The 22671-nt window shown below is 44.3% G+C and overlaps 1 protein-coding gene across 5 annotated transcripts in view; it reads left to right on the top strand.

Annotated features, from left to right (window-relative positions):
- The window catches only part of CACNA1D (calcium voltage-gated channel subunit alpha1 D), a 292448-nt gene that overhangs the window by 130937 nt on the left and 138840 nt on the right, over window positions 1-22671 (top strand). For all 5 annotated transcript variants that reach the window (XM_088028075.1, XM_028124508.2, XM_088028067.1 and 2 more), the window contains exons 4-7: window positions 7174-7313; window positions 15985-16127; window positions 20460-20612; window positions 21137-21333. In XM_088028075.1, coding sequence (XP_087884201.1) covers window positions 7174-7313; window positions 15985-16127; window positions 20460-20612; window positions 21137-21333 — 633 coding nt within the window. The remainder of the gene's footprint in view (window positions 1-7173; window positions 7314-15984; window positions 16128-20459; window positions 20613-21136; window positions 21334-22671) is intronic.

The raw sequence follows: 22671 nt of genomic DNA, 5'->3' as shown, positions 1-22671 counted from the left end.
CAGAGGGAGTCCTCAAAGGAGTTGAATCTCTTGAGAAACGAGCTGCTGACGTTTCTCTTAGATGCTTTAGCTTTTAGGGAAGCAGAGTGATCTGTAGGATCACTGTGTAGTTAGCTAGGACATTTTTGTTTATAATTTACCAAAAACCCAACCAAAACTTGCTCAATGAATTGTCTTTTAGAACTGAAAAGCCCAAGATGCGGCGGCGGGGGAGAGAATTTTGGCTTCAGGTTCAGCTTGATTCAGGGTCTCTTAACAAGGCCTCAGAGTTAGATGCTTGCCCCTGAGCTTCTCTGTCTTTCCATTTGACTCTCTCCACACACTTTGGCTTGGCTTTTCTTGGTGTCGGTTCTTCATTCTGTGTCTTCCCGGTAACTCCGTGCTTAGTGCCTCTCAGAGCTAAGTCCAGCCAATGACAGAATTTCTTGCCTAGTGAAAGTCCCAGGTGCAGCTCTCATTGGACCTGGTTGGCCTGTGTGGATCACCTGCCTGTCCCTGAGCCAGTAACGTGGGCCGCATACCAACGCCTGTAGCTCCTGGACAGACCGTAGAAAGGGAGCCATTCTCAGAGGAAGGACAGAGTGCTGTTGTTAGCCTGGGAGTTTTCTGGATGGCAAGAACAACGCTTAGCTGAGCATGGCAGCCAAGCAGCAGCTACTCCTGCTCTGCCCGTGAGTGAGGAAGCCGCATCCAGAGAGAGTGCCCTGCTCAGCCTCCTCCACCCTGGGTGCGATGTTGCTGCCCTTCCACAGACAAGAGGTTTGGAGGCTGGTCTCCATGGAGGGGCCAGCCAGACCACCATGCTGGCTTCTTCCGTTTGTCCTCGCTGGGCAGGGGTCCTCCCTCTCTGGCTGGTCACGGGTCACTGGACTGTCCTAGGATCTTCAGAGAGTTCCAGAGCCCCCTCCCCCCCCCCCCCCCCAGCGTCAGGGCTGCCCCTCCCAGGAGCTAGGAGAGCTGCCTCATGTATCTCCTTGTCTGGATTGGGGGCGGGGAGGCCTTGATTGTGGCATGTGGGGTAGTTACAGAACTTTTTCCCACCTTTTACTTCATCTGACTGTCGCCATAATCTGGGTGGGTGGAGCAAGGACAGTGCTCCTGTTCTCCAGACAAGGAAGCAGAGAAGCCCAGGGGTAGATGACTCAACCAGGGTGACTCAGCCGTAGGGACTGGAATTGGACTCGGGAGACACAAACATCATTTAGAATTTGTACATTTAAACCAAAGATGAAGACAAATGAAGGCAAACTGACTATTCTAGCCAGTTTCTTCATGGAAATGGGGCATTCAGCTGCCCATTGGAGGCCAGGGATGTACATCCTTCATTACTATCTACAGAGGAGAACATTACCTCTGTTTACCTCCAAGCAGCCCTGAGCCGAGGCCTGTCTGCCGGTGCCTCTCCCCCAGCTCACCCACTGCAGTTAGACGAGATGTGAAGTCACTTACAGAAACTGTCACCATAGCCCCACGGCTCCCCAAGGCTCCTGCCTTGTGCACGGCAGTTCATGGGAGGGGCCCTCAGCAAGCCTGGCCCCCCAAATGTGTTGCAGCGACCTCAGGTGACCTAGCCCCTGGACAGCACAGATGCTGCTCTGGGTTGGTGGTCTTTCCGGGGGTCTCTGGGCCTCGTGGAACCTCACTGTGAAACTGGGGTCCAGATTTTACTCCCCAGGTGGTAGGGAATTGTAGTTTTACAGCTGGAAAAGATCATCTGGTTCACTGTGCTGATTCTCCAGGTGAGAGATGGAGGCCAAGCCCCGTAGCCTGGCACATGAGGCCCTGTGTCTCACCCCCCCGCCCCGCCTTCCCCCAGCCTGTCCCTCACCCCCGTGTGCTCGTCACTCTTGAATGATCAGCCTTTGCGTGTGCCCCTTGCTCTGACTGGAAGACCCTGTCCCACCTCTTTGAGGAGGGCCACGGTTACAGAGCAGAATAGCTTTTCCCTGGCATTTCATCTCAGACGTTTTTCTGGGAAGAGAGCAAAGCCGAAGGGACCCTGATATTATTGCTATGGGCTGAATATTGGTGTCCCCTCCTCTCTCCCCTCCCTAAGAATTCATATGTGGAAATTCTAAGCCCAGTGGATGATGTTGGGAGGTGGGGCTTTGGGGGGATGATTAGGTCATGAGTGTGGAGCCCCCATGAATAGGATTAGTGCCCTGATAAGAAGAGGAAGAGAGATCTCTTTCCACAGATACCCACAAAGGAAAGGCCAGACAAGGACACAATGGAAAGTCAGCCATCTGCAAGGTAGGGAGAAAGTTCTCATCGGACACCAAATTAGCTGGCGCCTTTGTCTCGGACTTCCAGTCTCCAGGACTGTGAGGGAACTCTGCTGTTTAAGCCCCCCGGTCTATGGTATTTCGTCATGGTAGCCTGAGCAGACTAAAACAATTATGGAACTTCTTAGCAGGAAGGGACGGTGAATAATGTTTGGTCAAAACCTCGCGTTTTGCTCATTTATTTATTGATTTATAAATATTGATTATTTTTTGTGGCAAGCCTCTTGAGAATATAATGATGCATGAAATAGAAATAGTCTCTGATCTTATAGAAATTCATTTATTGGAGGAGACCAACATTAAAGAGATAACTTTAAGGAATTTAAAATTTCCATTGTGAATAGGACCATGAAGAAGCATCATGGTCTTTGACAACATCTAACAGCGGGCCCTTATTTTGTCTGGGAGGTCAGCAGAGGTTTCTCTGAGAAAGTGTTACTCAAGCTGAGTCTTGAGGGACAGGAAGTGCTTAGCCTGATGAGAACGTGGGGTGGGGGAAACCATTCTAGAAAGAGGGAACGGGACATGGACCTGAAATAGTAGCTGAGCTGGGGGCTGGGAGAAAACAGATCCTGTGGCCACAAGCCCTGTGTTCTTTCCACTCCGCCAGGCTGGGCTTCTTCCAGCTCTGTGTCCCTTGTGTGCTCATTCTGGAGAGGGGCGTTTATACACATGATGAAAGTGGGCACCCTAGGTGGGGAAGCAGGGGGGCCCCTCAGCGGCATGCAGGGCTCTCATGCAAGAGAACTGAGGAAGCGAGGGAAGGAGGGGTGAGGACGTTCCCTGTAGGCTTGGGTCAGGATGGAAAGGAAGGGCCAGGCGAGATGTTGAGGGCAGTCGTCGATTCAGCAGTGTGACCATTTCTTCCAAGCTCGTTCTAGAAAGGGTTAATGGCAACTTAGATACATATCCGTGTTGTTTTGCTTTTTTGATATGTACGCTAGGATCACAAAACCTCCTGTTTTTCAGTCCCCCTTTAAGTCTAGCTTTGTTTGCTGTATTCCTTCCCTCTTCTCTGCTTCCTGTGGCGTACCTTATGTATGCCCCATGTGGGCACCAGGGGCCGGGATTACAAAGACAGTAAGAGACGATCCCCCCAAAGAGGGACCCTGGGACCGTAGGGTGAGGAAGAGTGGTGTGTGTGGGATGGGCAACACTACCACGGTGTCAGCCAGGAGAGCCTTTCCAAAGATTTGGGGCCATGTGGGCGGATGACCAAAGCAAAGAGTTGGACCTTACTAGGCTCATCAAGTTCTTGTTATCTTCTGACAGCAGGTTGGGAACTCTGTGAAGATACAGATCAGGCTTTCTGAGGAGGACCCAGGGCTGGCTGGCTGGCTGGATGTTCATATTACACTTCTAGTGAAAGGGCCCCTGAGAACCAGAAAGGCGAGAAGCCGGTGTCATCGAGGGTCCTGGCATCTCCCACCCATTACTATTGACAGTTTCAGTTTCTCAAAGTTCTCTGCAAGGTTAACTGGTGCAGAGACTCTTCTCCATGGTAAATCTTTGCTTTTGAAAGAAGATCTGTCAGGTTTCTGAATTAGATGTTGAGTCTTTATTTCTGGTGCCTTGAGGTGGCTTGAGGTCTCATTGGTGACTCTCATCCCTACATAGGGTGGTGTCTGGCTAGGAAGAATTGGTTTTTTTTTAAAAGGAGATCTGACTGGTCCTGCACACCCAGGATCCGCTGTTAGTGAGAACAGTCCCCGCTGCTGGCTCCGTGAGTGTACAGGCGAGTGGTCCTGCCCGGCAAATGCAGGGAGACTGGGATGCAGGAATTACTTCATCTCTCTGTTTCGCCAGGGCCTCTGAGCTTTGACTGAGCAGCCCTTCCCCCGAGATACCTTCTTTTGTGTCCAGTTCTGGAGGCTTCTTGCTTGCCTCTTCCTCAGCCATGCCCTTCCTCTGCGCTCTCCTCCATGTAGGCCACAGACCCTGTATCTTCTCTATGCAACATCTCACGGGGCCTCTTCCACTGGGTGTGCATTCCCACCTTGCCCAGTTAGGAACCTGACCCTCCTGGTGACTTCCTTTGCAAATTACTAACTCAACATTCTTTTCTCAAATGACCAATTCTTTTGTAAATAATTACCTCTCCTGCCCATGATGGTTGTTTTGCAAAATTTTTAAAAATGTTACATTTGCTTACTGTGGAGGTATATTTGTTTTACAGGAGTCCTTTTGAATGGCAGGATTGGCTTCTAGGCAAACTGGTCTAGAATGCTCTTTAGGCTGTGATGGTTCTGTTGGCATCAGGGTAGAGACTCTGTAGTAAAGAATCACAATAAAGCAAGATTATATTTCCTACAATCAATTCCATCAAGTAATGCACTAAGGATTTTTGGAAAGAGAAACCCAATTCTTTAAAAGGAGAGAGAGAGGAGGACAAGAGAAAGGGATATAAAAGAGCCCTAAACAATTCAGTTACACTAATGGCCCTCGTATTATTGTGGCACTATTACTTACAAATAAAAGCCGAAGAGGAAAAACAAGCTGTGTTCGCTAGATGTACTCTCTGTTCCCTGCCTTGTTTTTCTGCTCTGAAGTATAGCACTGTGTTGACGTAGGGATGTAACTGCTATGAATATTGATGGCAGCAAAAGCCTTTTTTCTCTGTTTGGCCTAGTAAATAAAGCAGAAGTGATAAAAAGGGAAAAGGAATTGTAAAATCAGCATGCTGTTTTCAGCTTATCTTGTTCCCCTAGAACTCCACGTCTTAGAAGCATATTGACAACTTACATTTGGTGGTCAGGGTCTAATTTGAGTATAGTGGGCTGGTGTTTTCAGGGATTTTTGCTTCTGGTTCAAGTAACAGAGTTTCTCTCTCTTTTTAGCCCTCAAAGTTAGCTTTACCACCTCATTGAAGCCTTCCAGGATCCCTCCTCCCTAGCCAGTGGCAAAGTCCCAGCTCTCAGGGAATATGAAGAATAAATGAAGGAGTCACCGGAGGTCTGCAGGCTCATGCATGCCCGGAGGGCATGGCTGTGGGGAAGGAGAAGGGGTCATATTGGCGTTATTAGACCTCTTGGACGGTGCTCAAAGTTCAAATGGAGCTCTGGAGGACAGGTTAGGGATGGCAGGGACCTGGGATGGAAGAACTAACGGAACTGGCTTTTCAGCAAGACCAGCGGGAAGTCGAGAAGGGGGATGAAGGCTGGGGTCCAGCAGTGGTTGGATGCTTGCCCTGGTGGTAGAGAGGGAGAATGTGAGTGACGCCTGGGTGGCTCAGTTGGTTAAATGTTGGCCATCGGCTCAGGTCATGATCCCTGGGTCCTGAGATCGAGACCTGAGTTGGGCTCCCTGCTCAGCGGGGAGTTTGTTTCTCCCTCTGCCTGCCGCTCCCCCTGCTTGTACTCCCTCTCTCCCTCTCTCTCAAATAAATAAATAAAATCTTTAAAAAAAAAAAAAAAGAGGGAGGATGTGGGGGGAGACACAGGGAAGGCCTGGCCAGGTGACAGAGGGCTAGCACTCTGGCAGGAGGCTGCTGAGGCCATCTCGTCGCGGTCATGTAGCAAAGCAGAGTCCTGGTGGGGGAAGGGGTGGACCAGTCCTTTGGCCTCAGAGGGCTCAGGATGCAAAAGCACCCTTTCCACTACCTGCCTTGGGGCATTTGCAGTGTTCATGTTTGGAACAGACTAAACCTTCCCTTCCCTTCCCTCCCAGACTAAACCTTTCGGGGGTAGGGACAGCAGTGGAGCTGTTTTTCTAATCCTGGATCCTGGCGTGGGGTCTGTCATATAGAAGAGGTGCTCACTCAGTGTTTCCTGAACCAAATTCATTTGACCTCTTGCATCAGGTGTCTTTGTAAGTGAATTCTGTGACTTCCATTTTCCTAAGGTATTGGTAACTTTCCCTGGGTCCCACAGGGTAGAATTAATATTTGTGGAGGGCTTTATGGCTCATGTGGAAGAGTTTTAATTGCTGATGGTTTTTCATTGAGTTATTAAGTAGCTTCTTGCCAGGGAGTGCCTCTTATAAAATTAATTGCACACATCCCAGTGGGTCAGTATTTCTGTTAAAGCCGAAGCTGCATAAAGAAAACCTTCACAAAAGAGGAAGGGAGTCAACATTTTTAGACCTGCTGAGGGATGTGTTCTCTGGACGCACGAAGTTGCCTGAGTTGGAACGGGAAGGGTTCTAAGAGTCAGCTAGCCTGCGGGCTGAGTCTCCGAGGTCTGGGCAGCCAGATGGGAACAGCTGCTGGGGCCGGTAGGAGGGAAGGATGCAGAGGCTGAGCCCCCACTCCCTGGGAGGGCGTGTGGCGACCACTCAGCAGTGTCAGCTGGGGGACGGGGGGGGGGGTTGCCATCTCGAACTTGCTCCCCTTCTGTGCCGGTGAGGAGACTGAGGCCCAGAGGAGAAGAGGGACTTGCCCAGGTCACCTTGCTGCTCTGTGACAAAGAGGACCATGACTTAAAATTGGGCATAAACCCAAGAGGAGGAGAGAGGGTCAAAGCAGCTGCATCTTCCTTTCTTCCAAAGGACATTCTGTTCCAAGCCGCCGTTGGAATCTTGTTGCCCCCTTGTGCTTTTCTGGGCCTGATTTGGCAATCTCAGGAGGAAAACATGCTGCGTTTTGCAAATGTGTGCAAATAACAAACATGCCCCTTATGTCCCAGGCAGACTCCGTGCACACGCATTAGGGCAGGTGGCAAAATGCAGTCATGCAGCCTGGAGTGAAAAGTGTTTTACACTTAGCTGCTTATGAGAAATTCAGTGTTAGAATTAAAACGTTTTCCTTCCTGGCACAGGTGCTGTGTTAATGGTGCCATTTCTCATAATAAAACTTTGCTTGGAGAAAAATGCTTTTTGAGCTATTGATTCTAATTCCTGTTTCTTTTCCTTCTTCTCCCCCACCCCCCCCCCTTTTTGTTTCTCTTCACAGGAAAAAGTAGAATATGCCTTCCTGATTATTTTTACAGTCGAGACATTTTTGAAGATTATAGCGTATGGATTATTGCTACATCCTAATGCTTATGTTAGGAATGGATGGAATTTACTGGATTTTGTTATAGTAATAGTAGGGTAAGTCCCTTTTGTTTTGGGGAAATGTTTGGAATATGGGAGGCAGGGAGTAATGAAGAACCACAGTTTTTTGAGGGAATATGGTCACTCCTCTCTGCCAGTGCTTGTGGCCAGAACCAACCAGTGGGGTTTTGAAGATGGGCGATGCTGCTATCAGTCTTTGGGTTCAAATCCCCTCCTTGTTCTTACTTCCCTTCCAGTAACGTGTATAGAAGGAGGTTGAAGCTCCCAATGTAAGAGGGGTCATTTTACAGAGGACTTGGGTCTTCACAAATAGGCCAACCCTGCTGGCAGTTAGAGTCAAATGAGCAGAACTCTCATACCTAGCACCCTGGTAAGTTAAAAACAAAAAACGCGCAAACCAGTAAAACAGTAATAAATCCTTCAGAGCAGTGAGGTACTCTGCTATTTAACAACCTGAGCAAAGTTACTAACTTTTCTACTGCTTGGGGGAAAAACTTTGGCATGCTACTGTCCCATTTTAAATAACAAAACAAGTGTCTGAATAATGTCAGGTATCTGGCAAGAAATGAAATAAGCCAGAAAATGCAGAGAAGCAGGCATTCTCCAGAAATCCTGTCACAGGAAGGAGACACCAACAGTTTAGTTAAAGAAGAGCGTTAAAAAGCAGTGGCCTGCGTTGTGTGATTCTGGTCCTGCCACACCTGGAAATTTTGCCAGCAAGAGAAAAAAATGAATCCACATCAGAGGAGAGCTGGGCCTTTGGACCAAATACCCACATAGGGAAAGAAGATCTATCCCTTTGCTGAGTCTTTGTTACCCAGCTGCAAAATGGGTTGCTCCTAAAACTATATGTGGTCCTACCTAGAGAGATTGTTAATCTCTCTGTGTTCATCTCCATAACTTTGGTCAACTGCCTTTTGAAGTTGAGCAATGTAATTTTTCTTATAGGCTACTTTTTTTTAAATCGTGAATCCTTTGGCTTTTCATGGGAGACTAATATAGCTGGATATTAGGAGAATGGGATAAATTTTGAACCTGCCCTTTCAAACCTTAGGAAATTCAAATGGGATCCAAAATGGCCCAGTGGGATAATTAGACTTAAGGGGAAAAAGTCAGCTTTTGCAAAAACCACCAGAGGACATGTCATCTAAGGTATTACTGCAAAGGTAGTGTGGCTAAAATGAACAGGTAGTAGGTATGTACCATACCTTCCTGTATTTGCTGAAATCGAATAAGGAATGGCAAGCAGGAGCCTTGCAGGTCCCTTGGTTCTGGAATAATTTCACTGTGCCTCTCCTGAGCCTGGACTTTGTGTTCAGCTACCGGATGGAGATGCTTAGCTCCATTTCTTTTGTCCTTACCCTACAATCACCTCAGCTTTCTACCTCGAGACATTTTTCAGACTATAGTAGAGCACAAAGGGAACCAGACAGAGGGTGGTGGTCTCATCGCATTGAGAAGACCAAGACAAGAGTCCAGGAAGGCTGATGGGGCTGAAATTTGATAGACATGAGATGGGAGGGGGAGGGGGCTTTTCAGAGAAAGAGCTCCATAAATATGCCTTGTGGTCCTCCTGAGCTTTGCCTGAAGAATAATCTACCCTTACCGGGGTGAGAATCCAGGAGGCCAGTCAAATAATACTATTAGGGAAAAAAAAGAAAAGCTGGAGACTGTTAGCTGAATAATAACTACAACTCACATAGGTTTGCGAGATGTTCGAGTTATGACCAACCAGAATGGAGGCCTCAATAAACACCGTGGACTGTCAGTAGACACCCCAGAAGGGCCATTAGTAGTAGGGCTAAACTAACTCTAGGGTAAGGGTTGGCAAACTATGGCCAATGGGCCAAATTTAGCCTGCCAAAAATTTTTGTAAATAAAGTTTTATTGTAACATAGTCACATGCATTTGTTTACATAGTTGATTTGAGTAGTTTAGGTCCACAAAGCCTAAACTATTTACTATCTGGCCCCTTATGGAACAGTTTTGCCAACTCCTGCTAGAGAGTAAAGATCACCTGAATCCCTTGCTAATAAGGTTTGAAAAGAAGCCTGAAAAGGAACAAACTGACGTGCAAAACAAACTGCCTCACAAAGAAAACTCAACACTCTTTAAAGGAAGACAACAAAATCCAGACACTTAACAAGTGTCCAGCATCCCGTCAAATCTTATGGCCATTAATTAAGACATATGACCATAACCAGAAGGAAATTCCATCTATAGAGACAGACCTAGAAATGACAGAGATGATGGAATTAGTAGATAATTGCTTTACAAGACTTTAAAAATAGCTATTATGAATATGTGGACATAAAGGAACACATGACCACAATGGGAAAAGATGAGACAATATAAGAAAGAACCACATGGGACTCTGAGAGCTGAAAAATTTTCCTGGATTGGCTTAATAGCAAATTAGACACAACAGCAGGAAAAAAAAAAGTCAAGGAACTTGAAGACCTAGCAGTAACACAAAGAATAATAATCGAGAAAAATTGAACACCACCTCAGTGACCTGCGGGGTAATATCAAGTGGTCTAACATACATATATTTGGAGTCCCAGAAGAGAGGAGATAGAGGGGAGCCAGAAAAAAATATTTGAAGAAATGACTCCAGATTTTCTAAATGTGATGATAAATACAAACTCACAAATTTAAGAAGCTCAACAAAGCTCAAGCAAAGTAAACATAGAGAAAGCTACACTGAAGTACACCATAATTCATAATGAAATTGCTCAAAACCAAGGATAAAGAGAAAATCTGAAAAAGTAGTCAGAGAAAAAGACATCCCTGGACTTTTTGTCAGCACTATAGAAGCCAGAATACAGTAGAGAGGTATCTTTAAAGTGCTGAGGAAAATGCCAACCTAGAATTCTTATTCAGTGAAGATAGCTTTCACAATTGAAGTAAAAACAGACTTTTTCAGACAAACTAAAGCTGAGAATTCACCCCAAGTAAACCTGTACCTCAACAAATGTTAAAGGAATTCCAGAAAGGGCACATGCATGGGTAAATATAAAAACATTTTTTTCCTCAGGAATTGATTATTTAAAGCACAAGTAGTAACAATGTATTGTGGAGTTTGTAGCTTCTATGAAAGTAAAATACGCGACAATAATAGCACAAAGGACAGGAAGAAGAAAATAGCTATATACTATTGAAAAGAGCTTGTACAGTTGGCGGTAAATATGACAAAATATTACTTGAAAGTATACTGTAATAAGTTAGAGATGTGTGTTACAAACCCAAGAGTACAGGCCAGCAAACTTCAGCCCATAGGCCAGATATGGTTTATTGCCTTTTTTTCTTTTTCACATTGGCAAAGTATTTTCCCGTCTGCTTTGGAAGATTGTTTTATCGGAAGACAGTCACACTCACTCATGTTTGTGGCTATTTGGTGTTAGGATGGCAAAACTGAATAGTTGTGACAGTGACCCTGTGGCCTGCAAGTCCTAAAATAGTTACTCTCTGACCTCCACAGAAGATTTTTGCTGACATTTGCCCTAGAGAAGCCACTAGAAAAAACAAAGAGGTATAGTTAATAAGCGTGTGTTGGAGATTAAGTAGAATTTTTAAAAGCTCAATTAATTCAAAAAAGGGATGAAGAAAAAAGGAACAATGAGCAGGGCAAACAGAAAACAAATAGCAAGATAGTAGATTTAAACCCAGCTAAATCTTTATTAGAATCCAGAGTTTACCAGATTTTATACACTAAAAAAAAACCCAGACCCAACTCTAGAGTATCTACAAGAAACCTAACCTAGGTTAGGTTACTTACAAAGAATTTGTAAGTAAAAAGCCAGAAAAAATATATATCATGTGAAAACTAATCTAAAGAAAGGTAGAGTGGCAATATTAGTCCAAAAAAGTAGACTTCAGAATAAGGAATATTATCAAGGATAGAGACATTTCATAGTGATAAAAGAATTCTTTCATGAAGATACACAATATATGCCTAATAACAGAGCTTCAAAATACACCAAGCAAACCCGGAAAGAACTGAAAGGAATTCTATTCTATTATTGTAGTTGTACATTTTAATACTTCTCCCTTGAGTATTGATAGAACATCTAGACAGAAAATCACTAAGTATATAGGGATATTTGAACAATACCACCTAGCTTGACTTAACTGGCATTTTTAGAACACTCAAGACCAGAAAGCACATTCTTTTCACATGCACATGGAACATTGACCAAGAAATATTCTGGGCCATAAAATAAGTTTCACTGAATTTAAGAGTATTAAAATCATACAAAATTATGTATTCTGAAAGAATTTAGCAATGTTTCTGGAGAGAAGGTCAGTATTAAAACATGTGAATTTCTATATCTTAGTCATGAACAATTGGAAAATGAAATTTTAAAGGCATTATTTACTATAGCATCAAAAAGCGTGAAATATTTAGGGATAAACAGCACACTACAAATGACTAAACTTTGCTGAGAGCACTTAAAGAATAAATAAATGGAATGATGTACCATGTTCATGGATTGGACAGCTCAGTTATTGTTAGGCTATCAGTTCTTCTCAAACTGAACTATAGATTGAATCCTAATCTAAATCCCAGGAGGATTGTTGTAGAGATTGACAATTTATTCTAAGACTTATATGGAAGTTAAAGAGGCTCTAGATTAGCCAAAGAAATATTTAAGAACAAAGCTGGAACGTGATCTTAGGGCTTACTATAAAGCTACGGTAGTCAAGACTACTGTATGATGTTGGCATAAGAAGTAGACATAAAGATCAATGGAACAGACTTAGGGATGCTAGAAATAGACCTATATGTATGTGATCAATTGATTTTAGACAAAGGTGCCTTGATACTTCAGTGAGTTGAGTTATAAGTTGTAGTACTAAATTGTAGTCAGTTTTTAACAAATGGCATTGGAACAACTATTTATCCATATGAAAAAAAAAGAATCTTTATTCTTACCTTATAACACACACAAATATTACCTTAAAATGGATCATAGACCTATATGTGAAAGCTAAAACTATATAATGTCTAGGGGAAGATCTTTATGACCCTGAGGCAGGCAGAGAATTTTTAGGACCCCAAAAGCACCAGCCATAAAAGAGATCATTGAAATTTTGGAGCTTATCAAAATTTAAAATTTTTCTTCAAAAGATAGTGTGAAGAAAATTAAAAATTAAGGCACAGGTTAGGAAAAAATATTCACAATACAGATATATGACAAAGGACTTGCATTCAGAATATATAAAGAATTCTTATAACCCATTAGTAAGAAGACAACCCAGTATATAAATGGACAGAAGATTCAAATAGATCTTCACAAAAGAAGATATGTAAATGGTTAACAGGCACCTGAAAAGATGTTCAACATCATTAGAAATTAGGGAAGTGCAAATTAAAATCCCAGTGGCACACTACATACCCACTACCATTACTAAATATAAAAAGACTCTCAATACCACATCTTAGCCAAGATACGGAGCAATTGGAACTCTCATACACTGCTTGTGGAAATGGAAAATGGTGCAGTCACTTTGGAAAAGTTTGCCAGCTTCTTAAAATGTTAATCATGCACTAACCACAGGACCATATTACCAGCACTACTCTTGGGTACTTACCCAAGATAGATGAAAACACATGCTCACAGAGACTTTATTCATGATGGAGAAAAACTGGAAACAACCCAGATATCTCCTAACAGGTGAATGGATAGAGTCATTGTGATATATTCATTCAATGGAATATCCCAACAATAAAAAGAAATGAACTGTGAATAAATGTAACAACTTGGATAAGTCTCAAAAACATGGGGAGCAAAAGAAGTTAAAAGAAGAACATATGTTGTATGATTTCATTTATAAAAGATTCTGGAAATGGGAAAAAAACAACCTAAAGTGATGGACAATCAGTGGATACCAAAGGCTGAGCTGAGAGGGAGATAATTGCACAGAGCCATTAAAGAACTACTGGGGATGGTGGAAATGTTCTAGATCTTGACGTGGTGTTTGCACTTGGACTTCTACATTTGTTAAGACTCCTCTCATTGTACACTTTAAATAGATGTATTTTATCATATATAAGTTGAGCTGTAATAAAGTTGACTTAAAAACTAAAAGAGAAAACAAAAGGAAAAAAAGAGAAAAAAAACTAAAAGAAATTAGGAAACTAAAATAGGAATGGTCTCATTGGTCTTTGTCATTAAATATGAAGAACTTGAGAACATCTGATTATTTTTTTATCCAAAATATACACCAAATTATAGTCAAAGAGCAGAAGAAAAGTTAAAGAAAGAAAAGTTATTGGGTCTTCATGGGAATCAAATTCCTACTCACTAAAGTTTCCAACTGCAAGCTGTATCTCAATCCAATGGACTTTCCGTTCCAAGCCAACTATGACCTATTGCTTTTGTCAAGATTCCCAATAACAGAGACATTAAGGAAGTGATTGATACTTCTAAAATGTTAACCATAATAGTGTGACCACAGGAGGACTCAATGTGTCTACCAGAGCTGAGAGTGTTCCCTGTATAGAAAAGTTTATTCCACCCACCTAATGTTTCAGTCAACATATATTTCAGGCTCATCACTTAAGCTTTTGTGAAGAAGAACATGGGGTGCTCATTTCTAACTTGAGTCCGTTTCAGTAGCTCCTTGCCTTTTGCTCCTGCGTTGGGGTAAACTTTGTAACATTCTAGGATCAAATACTTTCTCTTCATGTCCTGAACTTGCCAGGCGTGTGGTACTTTTTTTGTTGAGGGTGGGGGGCATGAGTGGTGAAGGGAGTAGAATCACAGAATATTAGACTGGGAAGGGCAGGGCTCTGGATCATTTAATCCAGTTTTCTCCTTTTACAGAGTGGGGGAAACTAAGGCCCAGAGGAGGAGAGGAACTTTCCTAAAGCCTCCTAACTCTTAGGAATGGAATCCCAGCCCCAGCCCCTTCCACCCTTGGCTATCTGGAGAAGGCAGCTAGCTTCCCTCTCTGGCTCAGGTTCCTTTGTAATGGGAGCGAGACATCATTCACCTGTTTTCAAGGGCATTGCTGAAGAAAAAGGGGTAAAAGGACCGTGAAGTATGCACTGTAAAACATAGACACTTGAAAGTGATCTTCAGTCACCACCTGCATAAATTACTTTCCTAACCCTTTGGGATGAAAATTCCTGTGGCTGCCACATTTCAGAAGAGTTTGAGGTTTTCTTTCTTCCTTGTTCTTTGTTTTCGGGAGGCTATGAACTTGTTTTGGAGGGGAGACTTTTAACTTGAGCCTTGCTGCAGGGATCTACAGTAATTAAAAAAATAAAACTATTCTAATGAGAGAAACGGGTCATAAATTTGATCTGTTTCCCCAGTCATAACTAGAGAGAGCCCACCATCTGAAGGTTTGAAAAGGTAGAGGCTTGATTTATTCTGCCCCTGGCGCCAACCCCCTCTGCCCCCAGCTAGATTCACTGCTAATTGCTGTAGTGTTGTTCAAATGGCTGGTCTTTCAGTGCCCCAGAACGATAGGACTATGCCTGATCAGGACTGTGATCAGACCACCCTGTATTTTATGGACTTCATGTCTTGGCAGTCCAGAGGCATGCCAGTGGGGGCAGAGTTTCTGCTTCAGCTCCTAATTAAACTTTGGAAACCTTTTCTTTGTTGCTGGGCCAGTCATCCCCACAATCTGATTGGCTGGAGTTGATTCTATTTGAAATGGGCAAATTTATATTTATTCTGAAAAACAAGCAATAATTCCAAAGAATAAATGTTTATTTGAAAGAGCAAAAGTAACTGTCAAGTGAGCAGATTGTCTGAAAATAGCTTTATCCGAAAAACCTTTGGAGAGTAGGAAAAATGTGTCGTGGCTGCCAGATACAATATTATGCACATTTCAAAAGAGAAAATGACGGTATTAATCCCTTACCTTGGGTTACTGCTTTTGGCCTTTGCACAACTCCTCAGCATCTGTGATTTACATCATTCCTTGAACATCCCTGTGAGGGTGGAGGGGTGTGTGTGTGTGTGTCAGAGTCTGTACCAGAAATGGTGTAACACGTTGATTAAGATTTGGGACTTTGAAGTCAATATTCATTCACCCATTGATTTACTCCTCAGGTATTTCTCGAGCACCTTCTGTGTTGAGAACTGTTCTAGGCACTAGGCTTGAACAGACTAAACAAACAAATGAACAACACAGATTAAAAGTCCCCGTCCTCATGGGACCTGGATACTGGGGAGGCCAACATACCCGGATTCATTCGTTAGTTCTACACTAATAGTGTGACCCTGGGCAAGTTACTTGTCCTCATCAAGTGTGTTTCCTCATGTGTAAGATGATTAAGAATCCCTACTGCATAACACTTTGTGAGGACTGAGATAATGTATGTAAAGTGTTTGGCACATAGTGAATGTGCATGGAAGGTAGCCGCCATGTTGGTTGTCCTTGAGACTTATGTTCCGGGGTGTCCACCTGTCGTTGTTGGATCCCCAGTGAGTCCCCTCTTCCATGGGACCGGACTTGCTCAGGGTTGGCAGGAGAACAGCCAAGCTCAATCTTTGTCCCAGTCATGTCACAGGTAAGGGTGGCTTTTGGGATTCACAGCCTGATTCTTGCCTTTGCCCTGCTTCCCTTTCATGTAGGCAGCGGCCCCACAGAATTAGCCCTTGTGCAGAAATAACTACTATTATCCTCCCGTGCTGCTTCCCTGGGTGACAGACTCTAACATTTCTTCCTTTCTTCTTTTTTTCAGATTGTTTAGTGTAATTCTGGAACAATTAACCAAAGAAACAGAAGGCGGTAACCACTCCAGTGGCAAGTCAGGAGGCTTCGATGTCAAAGCCCTCCGCGCCTTTCGGGTGTTACGACCACTTCGACTAGTGTCAGGAGTGCCCAGTAAGCACGTCTTGTTTCCTAAAGCCAGGAGTTTGTTGACTTGGTTTTTCTTCTGGGTGGGGCTCAGGATTCTGGAGCCAAGCGCTGCCAGGTGAGTTGTGGTGTGCCAGCCAGGGGCTCCACAGACGACCACGGAGGCCTTCACGGTTCACGACACGCTTTTGCTTGCGTGGTCACCTTGGACCCCCGTGACGGCCCTGAGAAAGGGCCGGTAGTGACTGTTGTCTTCCTGATTTTGTAGGAGACTCTTCTCTTACAGAGACACTGAGCGAGTGGTGACATGAGGCCTTGAGGTCAGGCCTCCTGATTCCAGGCTGGTTTTCCTTCTTGGACACCTCATAGCCACCACCTCCTCCTGCTCCCAGGCCTGCCCCTCTGAGAGTGGTGGCTAATGCAGAGGAGGAGGGTATTGCAGGGCTCCCGGCCAACTGCCTTTCTTCAAAGTGAGCAGCAATAGGGGGCTGGACTCCTGGAACATCTGTTCAGCTCTCCACTCTTAGGAGTTGCTCATGTCTGGCTCTGGGGGAAGAGGCGGATGCTTCCAGGTCCTCCCTGTATGTAGGGTAGGGTAGGACCTGTTTGCAGGTGGTTTGGAGGACCGAGTGAGATGATGCAGGGAGAGCCCCCCACAACACAATGTCTGGAGCAGAGGTGGCCCTCCATGGCGAGAGATGCTGTTTTCCTCCACTAGGCTATGATACCTGTCTGTGCCAGGCCCTAGTTTGCTTTTTGCTCCAGATGTCTGGGCCAGGTTTAGTGCCACCTGAGCTGGGACAGATGCTCTGGCTGTGCTCTGCCTGGCAGCTGTAGGCTGTTTCTGCTCCCCTAAGGAGCCTAGAGTGTGCTTCACTGGGCTCTGTGCCTCGAAGGACACCTGTGGTGGGGACTTGAAGGTAGAAGTCCTAGCGCCTCTCCAAGGGTTGTGGCGGCAGCTGCCTGCTCCAGCTGGAGGAAGGCTATGGGACAATAGGGTGTGCCTGTTTTTTCACGACTCACAAAGCCATCAAAAGAGCACAGATCATGTTTTTGCCTCTCCAGAAGTTTTTCATGAAATTTTATTAAACCTGTTGGCACTCGGGACACACCAAAAATTCCCTGGAAAAAAAAAAAGATTTCCAAATTTAACATTTTAAAATGTAGGAAGTGGTGTTTTATGTGTACTTGTTTTTCCAGATGGTTCATTTATTTTCATTGAAAAAGATCAGCGCAAGTCAAAACCGCAGAGCTGTCTGGAAGCAATTGAGGAAAATAGAAATACCTTGGAAATGACTGGTTTTGTTATGTGTAACATGATGAAATGAGAAGTTCAATGAGCAAGCATGTTCTTTCAGATTTAGTTGTTATAGCCTAATCTAATCTTAAAGTTACCACGACAGCCTGTTTTCCCCCAAAGAGCAAATGACAGGACAGCCTGTTTGCAGCATATGTTGTAAGGACAAGCGGGTGCTGTGGCTTCATGCATGTAAGTCTGGCCGGTGAAGCTTCCCAAACTCACCGATCATTGTTTTGGCTTTCTTATTTAACAAGGTTTTCACTAAATGACTAGTCTAGGATTCCCGGGTGTTCTTGAGAACACGTTTTAAACTAGATTTCTTCCTTGTCTCCTTTGTAACAGGATGGAGCTCTACATCACACTCTCCCAGAGGTCAGCAGGGAGAAATGGGGACCTGAGTCTTGTTGAGGACTTTTTAGCCCACATTTATTAATTGCCCTAGTGGAGAACACCCAAGTCTCTCATCAGCCCCAACTGGGCTTGGGGGAGATGGTGTTTTGGGGGGCTCTGGGTCATAATGTTTTCCATGCTGGTTGTCAACTGGGGCCTGGTGATTTCGTAAGAACCCTGAAATTGTTAAAAATGCCAGGGAAGGTGTGACTGCTTACACTTACCTGGGAATTATCTTGTGCCTTCTATAGAGAATTCAGACTGTTCTATAAGACACGATTTCGTGTGTGTTTGTGAATATATGTTGATTCGTTGGCAGGTAAATATATATTGTAAAAGAGAGTTCAGACATTTGTGGAGTTATTAACCACCCATACTCAGATGATAAATATTGATCGGAATCCTGGACCATCAAATGGGAAAGAACCCTACAGACCTTCTCGTCCATGGGCATCGTCTTTTAGATGAGGAAGCCAAGGGCTGTGGAGGGGCAGCAGCTCGTGCAGATTCTCACAGCCAGTGGGTGGCTGAATGGGGACAGATGGACACTCTCCTGGTTCCTGGCCTAGTGTTCTTTCCATTCCACCCCACTGTCTCCAGAACTGGAGTCCCGTGAGCTCTGTTGTATGTGCTGATCATGTACAAAGGAGCCCAATGTCAGTAAAGTCTACACATTCACATTAAGATAAACTTCATTATCTCATAACTTTGGCCAATCGGAAATACAGTAGATACAACGAACAAACATGTTCATGAAACACACAGCTCCCTACCAGAGAATTTCCATAGAATTTAGAAGAGCTAAGTGCCAGATGATGATTTTGAATGGCCCATCCATGTCTGGGGAAAAAAAAACACACAAAACAAAAACCAACCAACCAACCAACCAAACAAAACAAAACCAAAAACCCAAATGATAGAACAAACCCCTGAGTACATTAGAGCAGTTACTTCTTTTCATCTAATGCCTGATAAAAGGTGAAGACCTTAAAAGTCATCCTATGAATCATTTCTTTTCTAAAACCACTTGAACATTTAAATATCTGAAGGTAATACCTAGGATTTGGGTTGTAACGAGGGTCTTGGAAAGACGGGCTCTTCCTGAGTCTGAAATCCCCCTCTCGCGGTGTTCCCTCTGCATCTCATCCCTCCCCGCTTTCCGTGTACTTCCACTCACAGTCAACTCTCGTTGCTGTTGCTAGTGAACACTCTCTTTGCTTGGTGTGTTGTGACTTCTGTCTGTCTTCTAGCGTCTTGGCTTCTTAGGCTCTTTTGTTCTTTGAGTATGTATTGGGAGAGTGAGAAGATACTCTAAAAGAGCAGTGTGAAGGGGGAGAGACGGCGGGGAGGGGTAGGGGAAGAGAGGGAAGAATGCGGAAAGCGTGAAGGGCACAGAGCAGCGTCTGTGCTCGTGGGGTGGGGGGAGAACACGGGCGCTAAACCCGGGAGTCCGGAAGCCTGGCTGCAGTGTGGGTTCTGGTTTCTTTCTGACCCTCAGTCTGCTGCTTCTGCCTACCTGCTCCTAACCTCAGGGTCGCCTCGCCCACCCTCTTTCCGTGATCTCACTCCCGTCCTGCGCTGCAGCTCGGAGTGTGGCTCTGTGCAGAACTTCCAGGTGTCTGGGCCCCATCCTCGTCTCTCAAGTCCACGTCCCAGCTGCACAACACTTCCCTCTTAATGCTACGCCCATGATCCGGCTTCCCCGGTGCAAAGCGGCTCTTGCCCCCTCCTCCCTCTCTCGTTCCAGGGGCAGCCTCCTTTTGACAGGCTTGTTGTTTAGGCATGGGGGTTTTGCCAATGGACTCAAGTCTGGGCCTGTAATCCAATTTAATACCCAGAGCTACCTTGCTGCAATCTGCTTTTCTTTCCTGATCTTCTTTCCACCGTGTGACCACCAACCAAGACTCACGGGCACCCGGCCCACGTTGCCTGGCTCACCTCTGTGCTTCTGGTGCTCTTCCCTCTGGCCAGAGTGGCCCCTGTCCCAGGCCCACCTGTGCAAATCCATCTTCTTCCACCTTTAGGCCCTGGCGAGAGGGGGCTGCTACCCAGTCCTCTGTCTTAATTGCCACTCAGAAGCGATGTCTTTCATCCATCCCTCTTTAATTTTAACTGTTCGACTATAGCGTCTGTGTGCTACCCTAGGGTAATTTGTGTTTAATTCTTATGTCTCCTTCTAGAACATACCCTCTTTGAGAGAAGGCACTTTATGTAATACATCTTCATATTTCCCAAAGCACTAAACTTTACGCTTGCCACATGGTAGCTGTTCAAGGAATTTTGTTGAATGGATGAACGAACACATGAATGAATCACTGACTTTGATATTGGGCAGTAAGTCCTCTCTCTGGGGCTTAGTTTTTCCATCTGTTGCGTGAGGCAGTTGGATTAGATGGTCTTTTAGGTTCCTTTTTAACTTATCTCACATCCAGGTTTAATGTTAATTTAATGTTAAATATCTCTTTGAGTTTTATTACTGTGTGTCATATGGAGCAGGCATCAGGGCATCAGGAATTTTATGTGTATTTATATATAGATATGTGCGTGTGTGTATGTATGTGTGTATGTATGTATACACATAATATATATATTTATCCTTGAAGTATATGTATATGTATGTATCCTTGAAGTATCTCCCTGGCTCACAAACTTATTTCTATCTCTCCTAGGTTTACAAGTTGTCCTGAACTCCATTATAAAAGCCATGGTTCCCCTCCTTCACATAGCCCTTTTGGTATTATTTGTAATCATAATCTATGCTATTATAGGATTGGAACTTTTTATTGGAAAAATGCACAAAACATGTTTTTTTGCTGACACAGGTGAGTAATGAAAATGGTAGCTAACCTAACTTTTAAAAAAATTAATTTTTCCCAAAATAACTTCTGTGGTTTTGGGAAAATCTAAAACGAAATGGTGAGGGGTGGAAGCCAAATATACCAGTAAAACCAGTAAGAACCAGCCAGTTCTTAGCATGAATTATGTTCAGAATAAATGAGGATTTAATCTCCTTTTCTATCCTGATTTCCTATGTATTCCTGGCAAATAAGATGAGGTACCCCCAATACTAGAACATGAGTGGAATCCCCACCATTGTTCTCTATACATTTAAGAAAGGTGCTATAGAGTCAGGGTGGAGGAGAGAGCCATGGATTCTGAGTACAGAAATGGCATATGCCATGAAGGAGGGAGTCTTTGAAGTGGACCTTGAGGGTCAAGTGAGAGTCTGACAGCATAGCTGGGAGGCTGGTGTTCCAGACTCTGGCAAGGACACTCCGCTTCCGCCGGCCTTGGGCTTCCTGGTGCTCATGTCTGGAGTGGTGAAGCCTGTGTGCTCTGTTTGCAGATATCCTAGCCGAAGAGGACCCAGCGCCATGTGCGTTCTCAGGGAATGGACGCCAGTGTGCCTCCAATGGCACCGAGTGTAGGAGTGGCTGGGTTGGCCCAAATGGAGGCATCACCAACTTTGATAACTTTGCCTTTGCCATGCTCACCGTGTTTCAGTGCATCACCATGGAGGGCTGGACAGACGTGCTCTACTGGGTAAGCAGCTGGAGGACAGAGTGTGTGGAGTGTTCTTTCTTTGGATAAGAGTGTTGCATTTGCTAGAGCCATTGAAGAGTTAGCTGAAAAAGAAACCCTGACAGTTCTTGGGAAGGGAAGCAGACCCTCTCCTCACTCAGTAAGACTCCTCCTCTTTCTTCCTCAGGGCCCTAGTTTCTATTCCAGAAAGCCACTGTGTAATGTGGGCTGCCCCCACTCCCCCATTCTACGTGGGTACTTGCTGCTTAGTGTGCCCACGAGTCCTTGCTTTAGAGGAAATCCCAAAGTCAGGGCCATTCTGAATTAAACTCTTAGAGAGCCAGGGGTTATTTTCCAAGTTAAGAGCCTTCTGGACTTCCACGAGTTTGATTTTTTTTTTTTTAACATAAATGTAGGTTGCTCTACCAGATCCTAAACAGAAGATAGGGAATATAAATTGGATCACTTTTATGCTTTCCATGAACTTAGTACAACCTACAACCTTCAGGCCAAAATGGATTTTTCCCTTATTATGCTATTTCCCTTTTGCATCTTCAGCATTCCCATAAATCAGCCCAGCACAAGCCCCTACCTCTCTCTTCCTTTCTCTTTGGAGCTCTAGAAGTCTGGCAGGGAGGGTGGGAAAGGCACATCAAACTTCCAGGGCTGGTGGACCCATCCAACCTGCAATGACAACAGACAGACATTGCGGCCCTTTCTGTGGCTAAGGTCTGGTTCTTCTTGTTCCTGACAGAGCCAGAAGGGTTTGCTATAAATGAAGAACAGTAGTATTTTAACAACTATTTCCCAGAGCTGAGTTTGTTTGCTTATTTATTTGGTAGAATTTTGAAAAAGCTCACAGAAGTTTAGAAATTAATTTCCATGGCACAGATTGCTGGGAAAAACAGCTGACATGCAGATTTTGAGCCTAAACCCAAGTTCAAATGGGATTAATCAGGTTTCCAATAATGATTTGTTAAAAGGCAATTAGTAATAAAGTACTTCTTGAATGGGCAGTCTTTAGTTAGAAATTGAGAAGTAACTTCTGGCAGTGTCTAAATTTTAGACTCTTTGTAGGGTTCCATATTCCTTTATAACTTCAGAGAACCTGACACACGATGGTTATAAATAGGTTTTTGCTTCCCTTCACCAGTGAACACCATGCTTACAGGATTGTAGAAGTTCCTTATATAGTCAATGTTAGGTAAAGAAGATATGTTTTTATTTTCTTCCCCAGAGCGTGAGTCTAGTTTGGTAAAAAGTTTTGAGTATCACCAACATGTTCTATCTTGTTTCTCTTCCCTTCCCTTTTCTTATTGTCCTAGGAAAGAGAGAGAGAGAGAGAGAGAGAGAGTGAGT

Source organism: Eumetopias jubatus, unplaced genomic scaffold (genome assembly GCF_037043125.1).
Source record: "Eumetopias jubatus isolate StellerSeaLion01/CBP00866 unplaced genomic scaffold, mEumJub1_p1.0 scaffold_1, whole genome shotgun sequence".
In the NCBI taxonomy this organism is placed as follows: Eukaryota; Metazoa; Chordata; class Mammalia; order Carnivora; family Otariidae; genus Eumetopias; species Eumetopias jubatus.
This window is presented reverse-complemented; position numbering and strand designations above follow the sequence as displayed.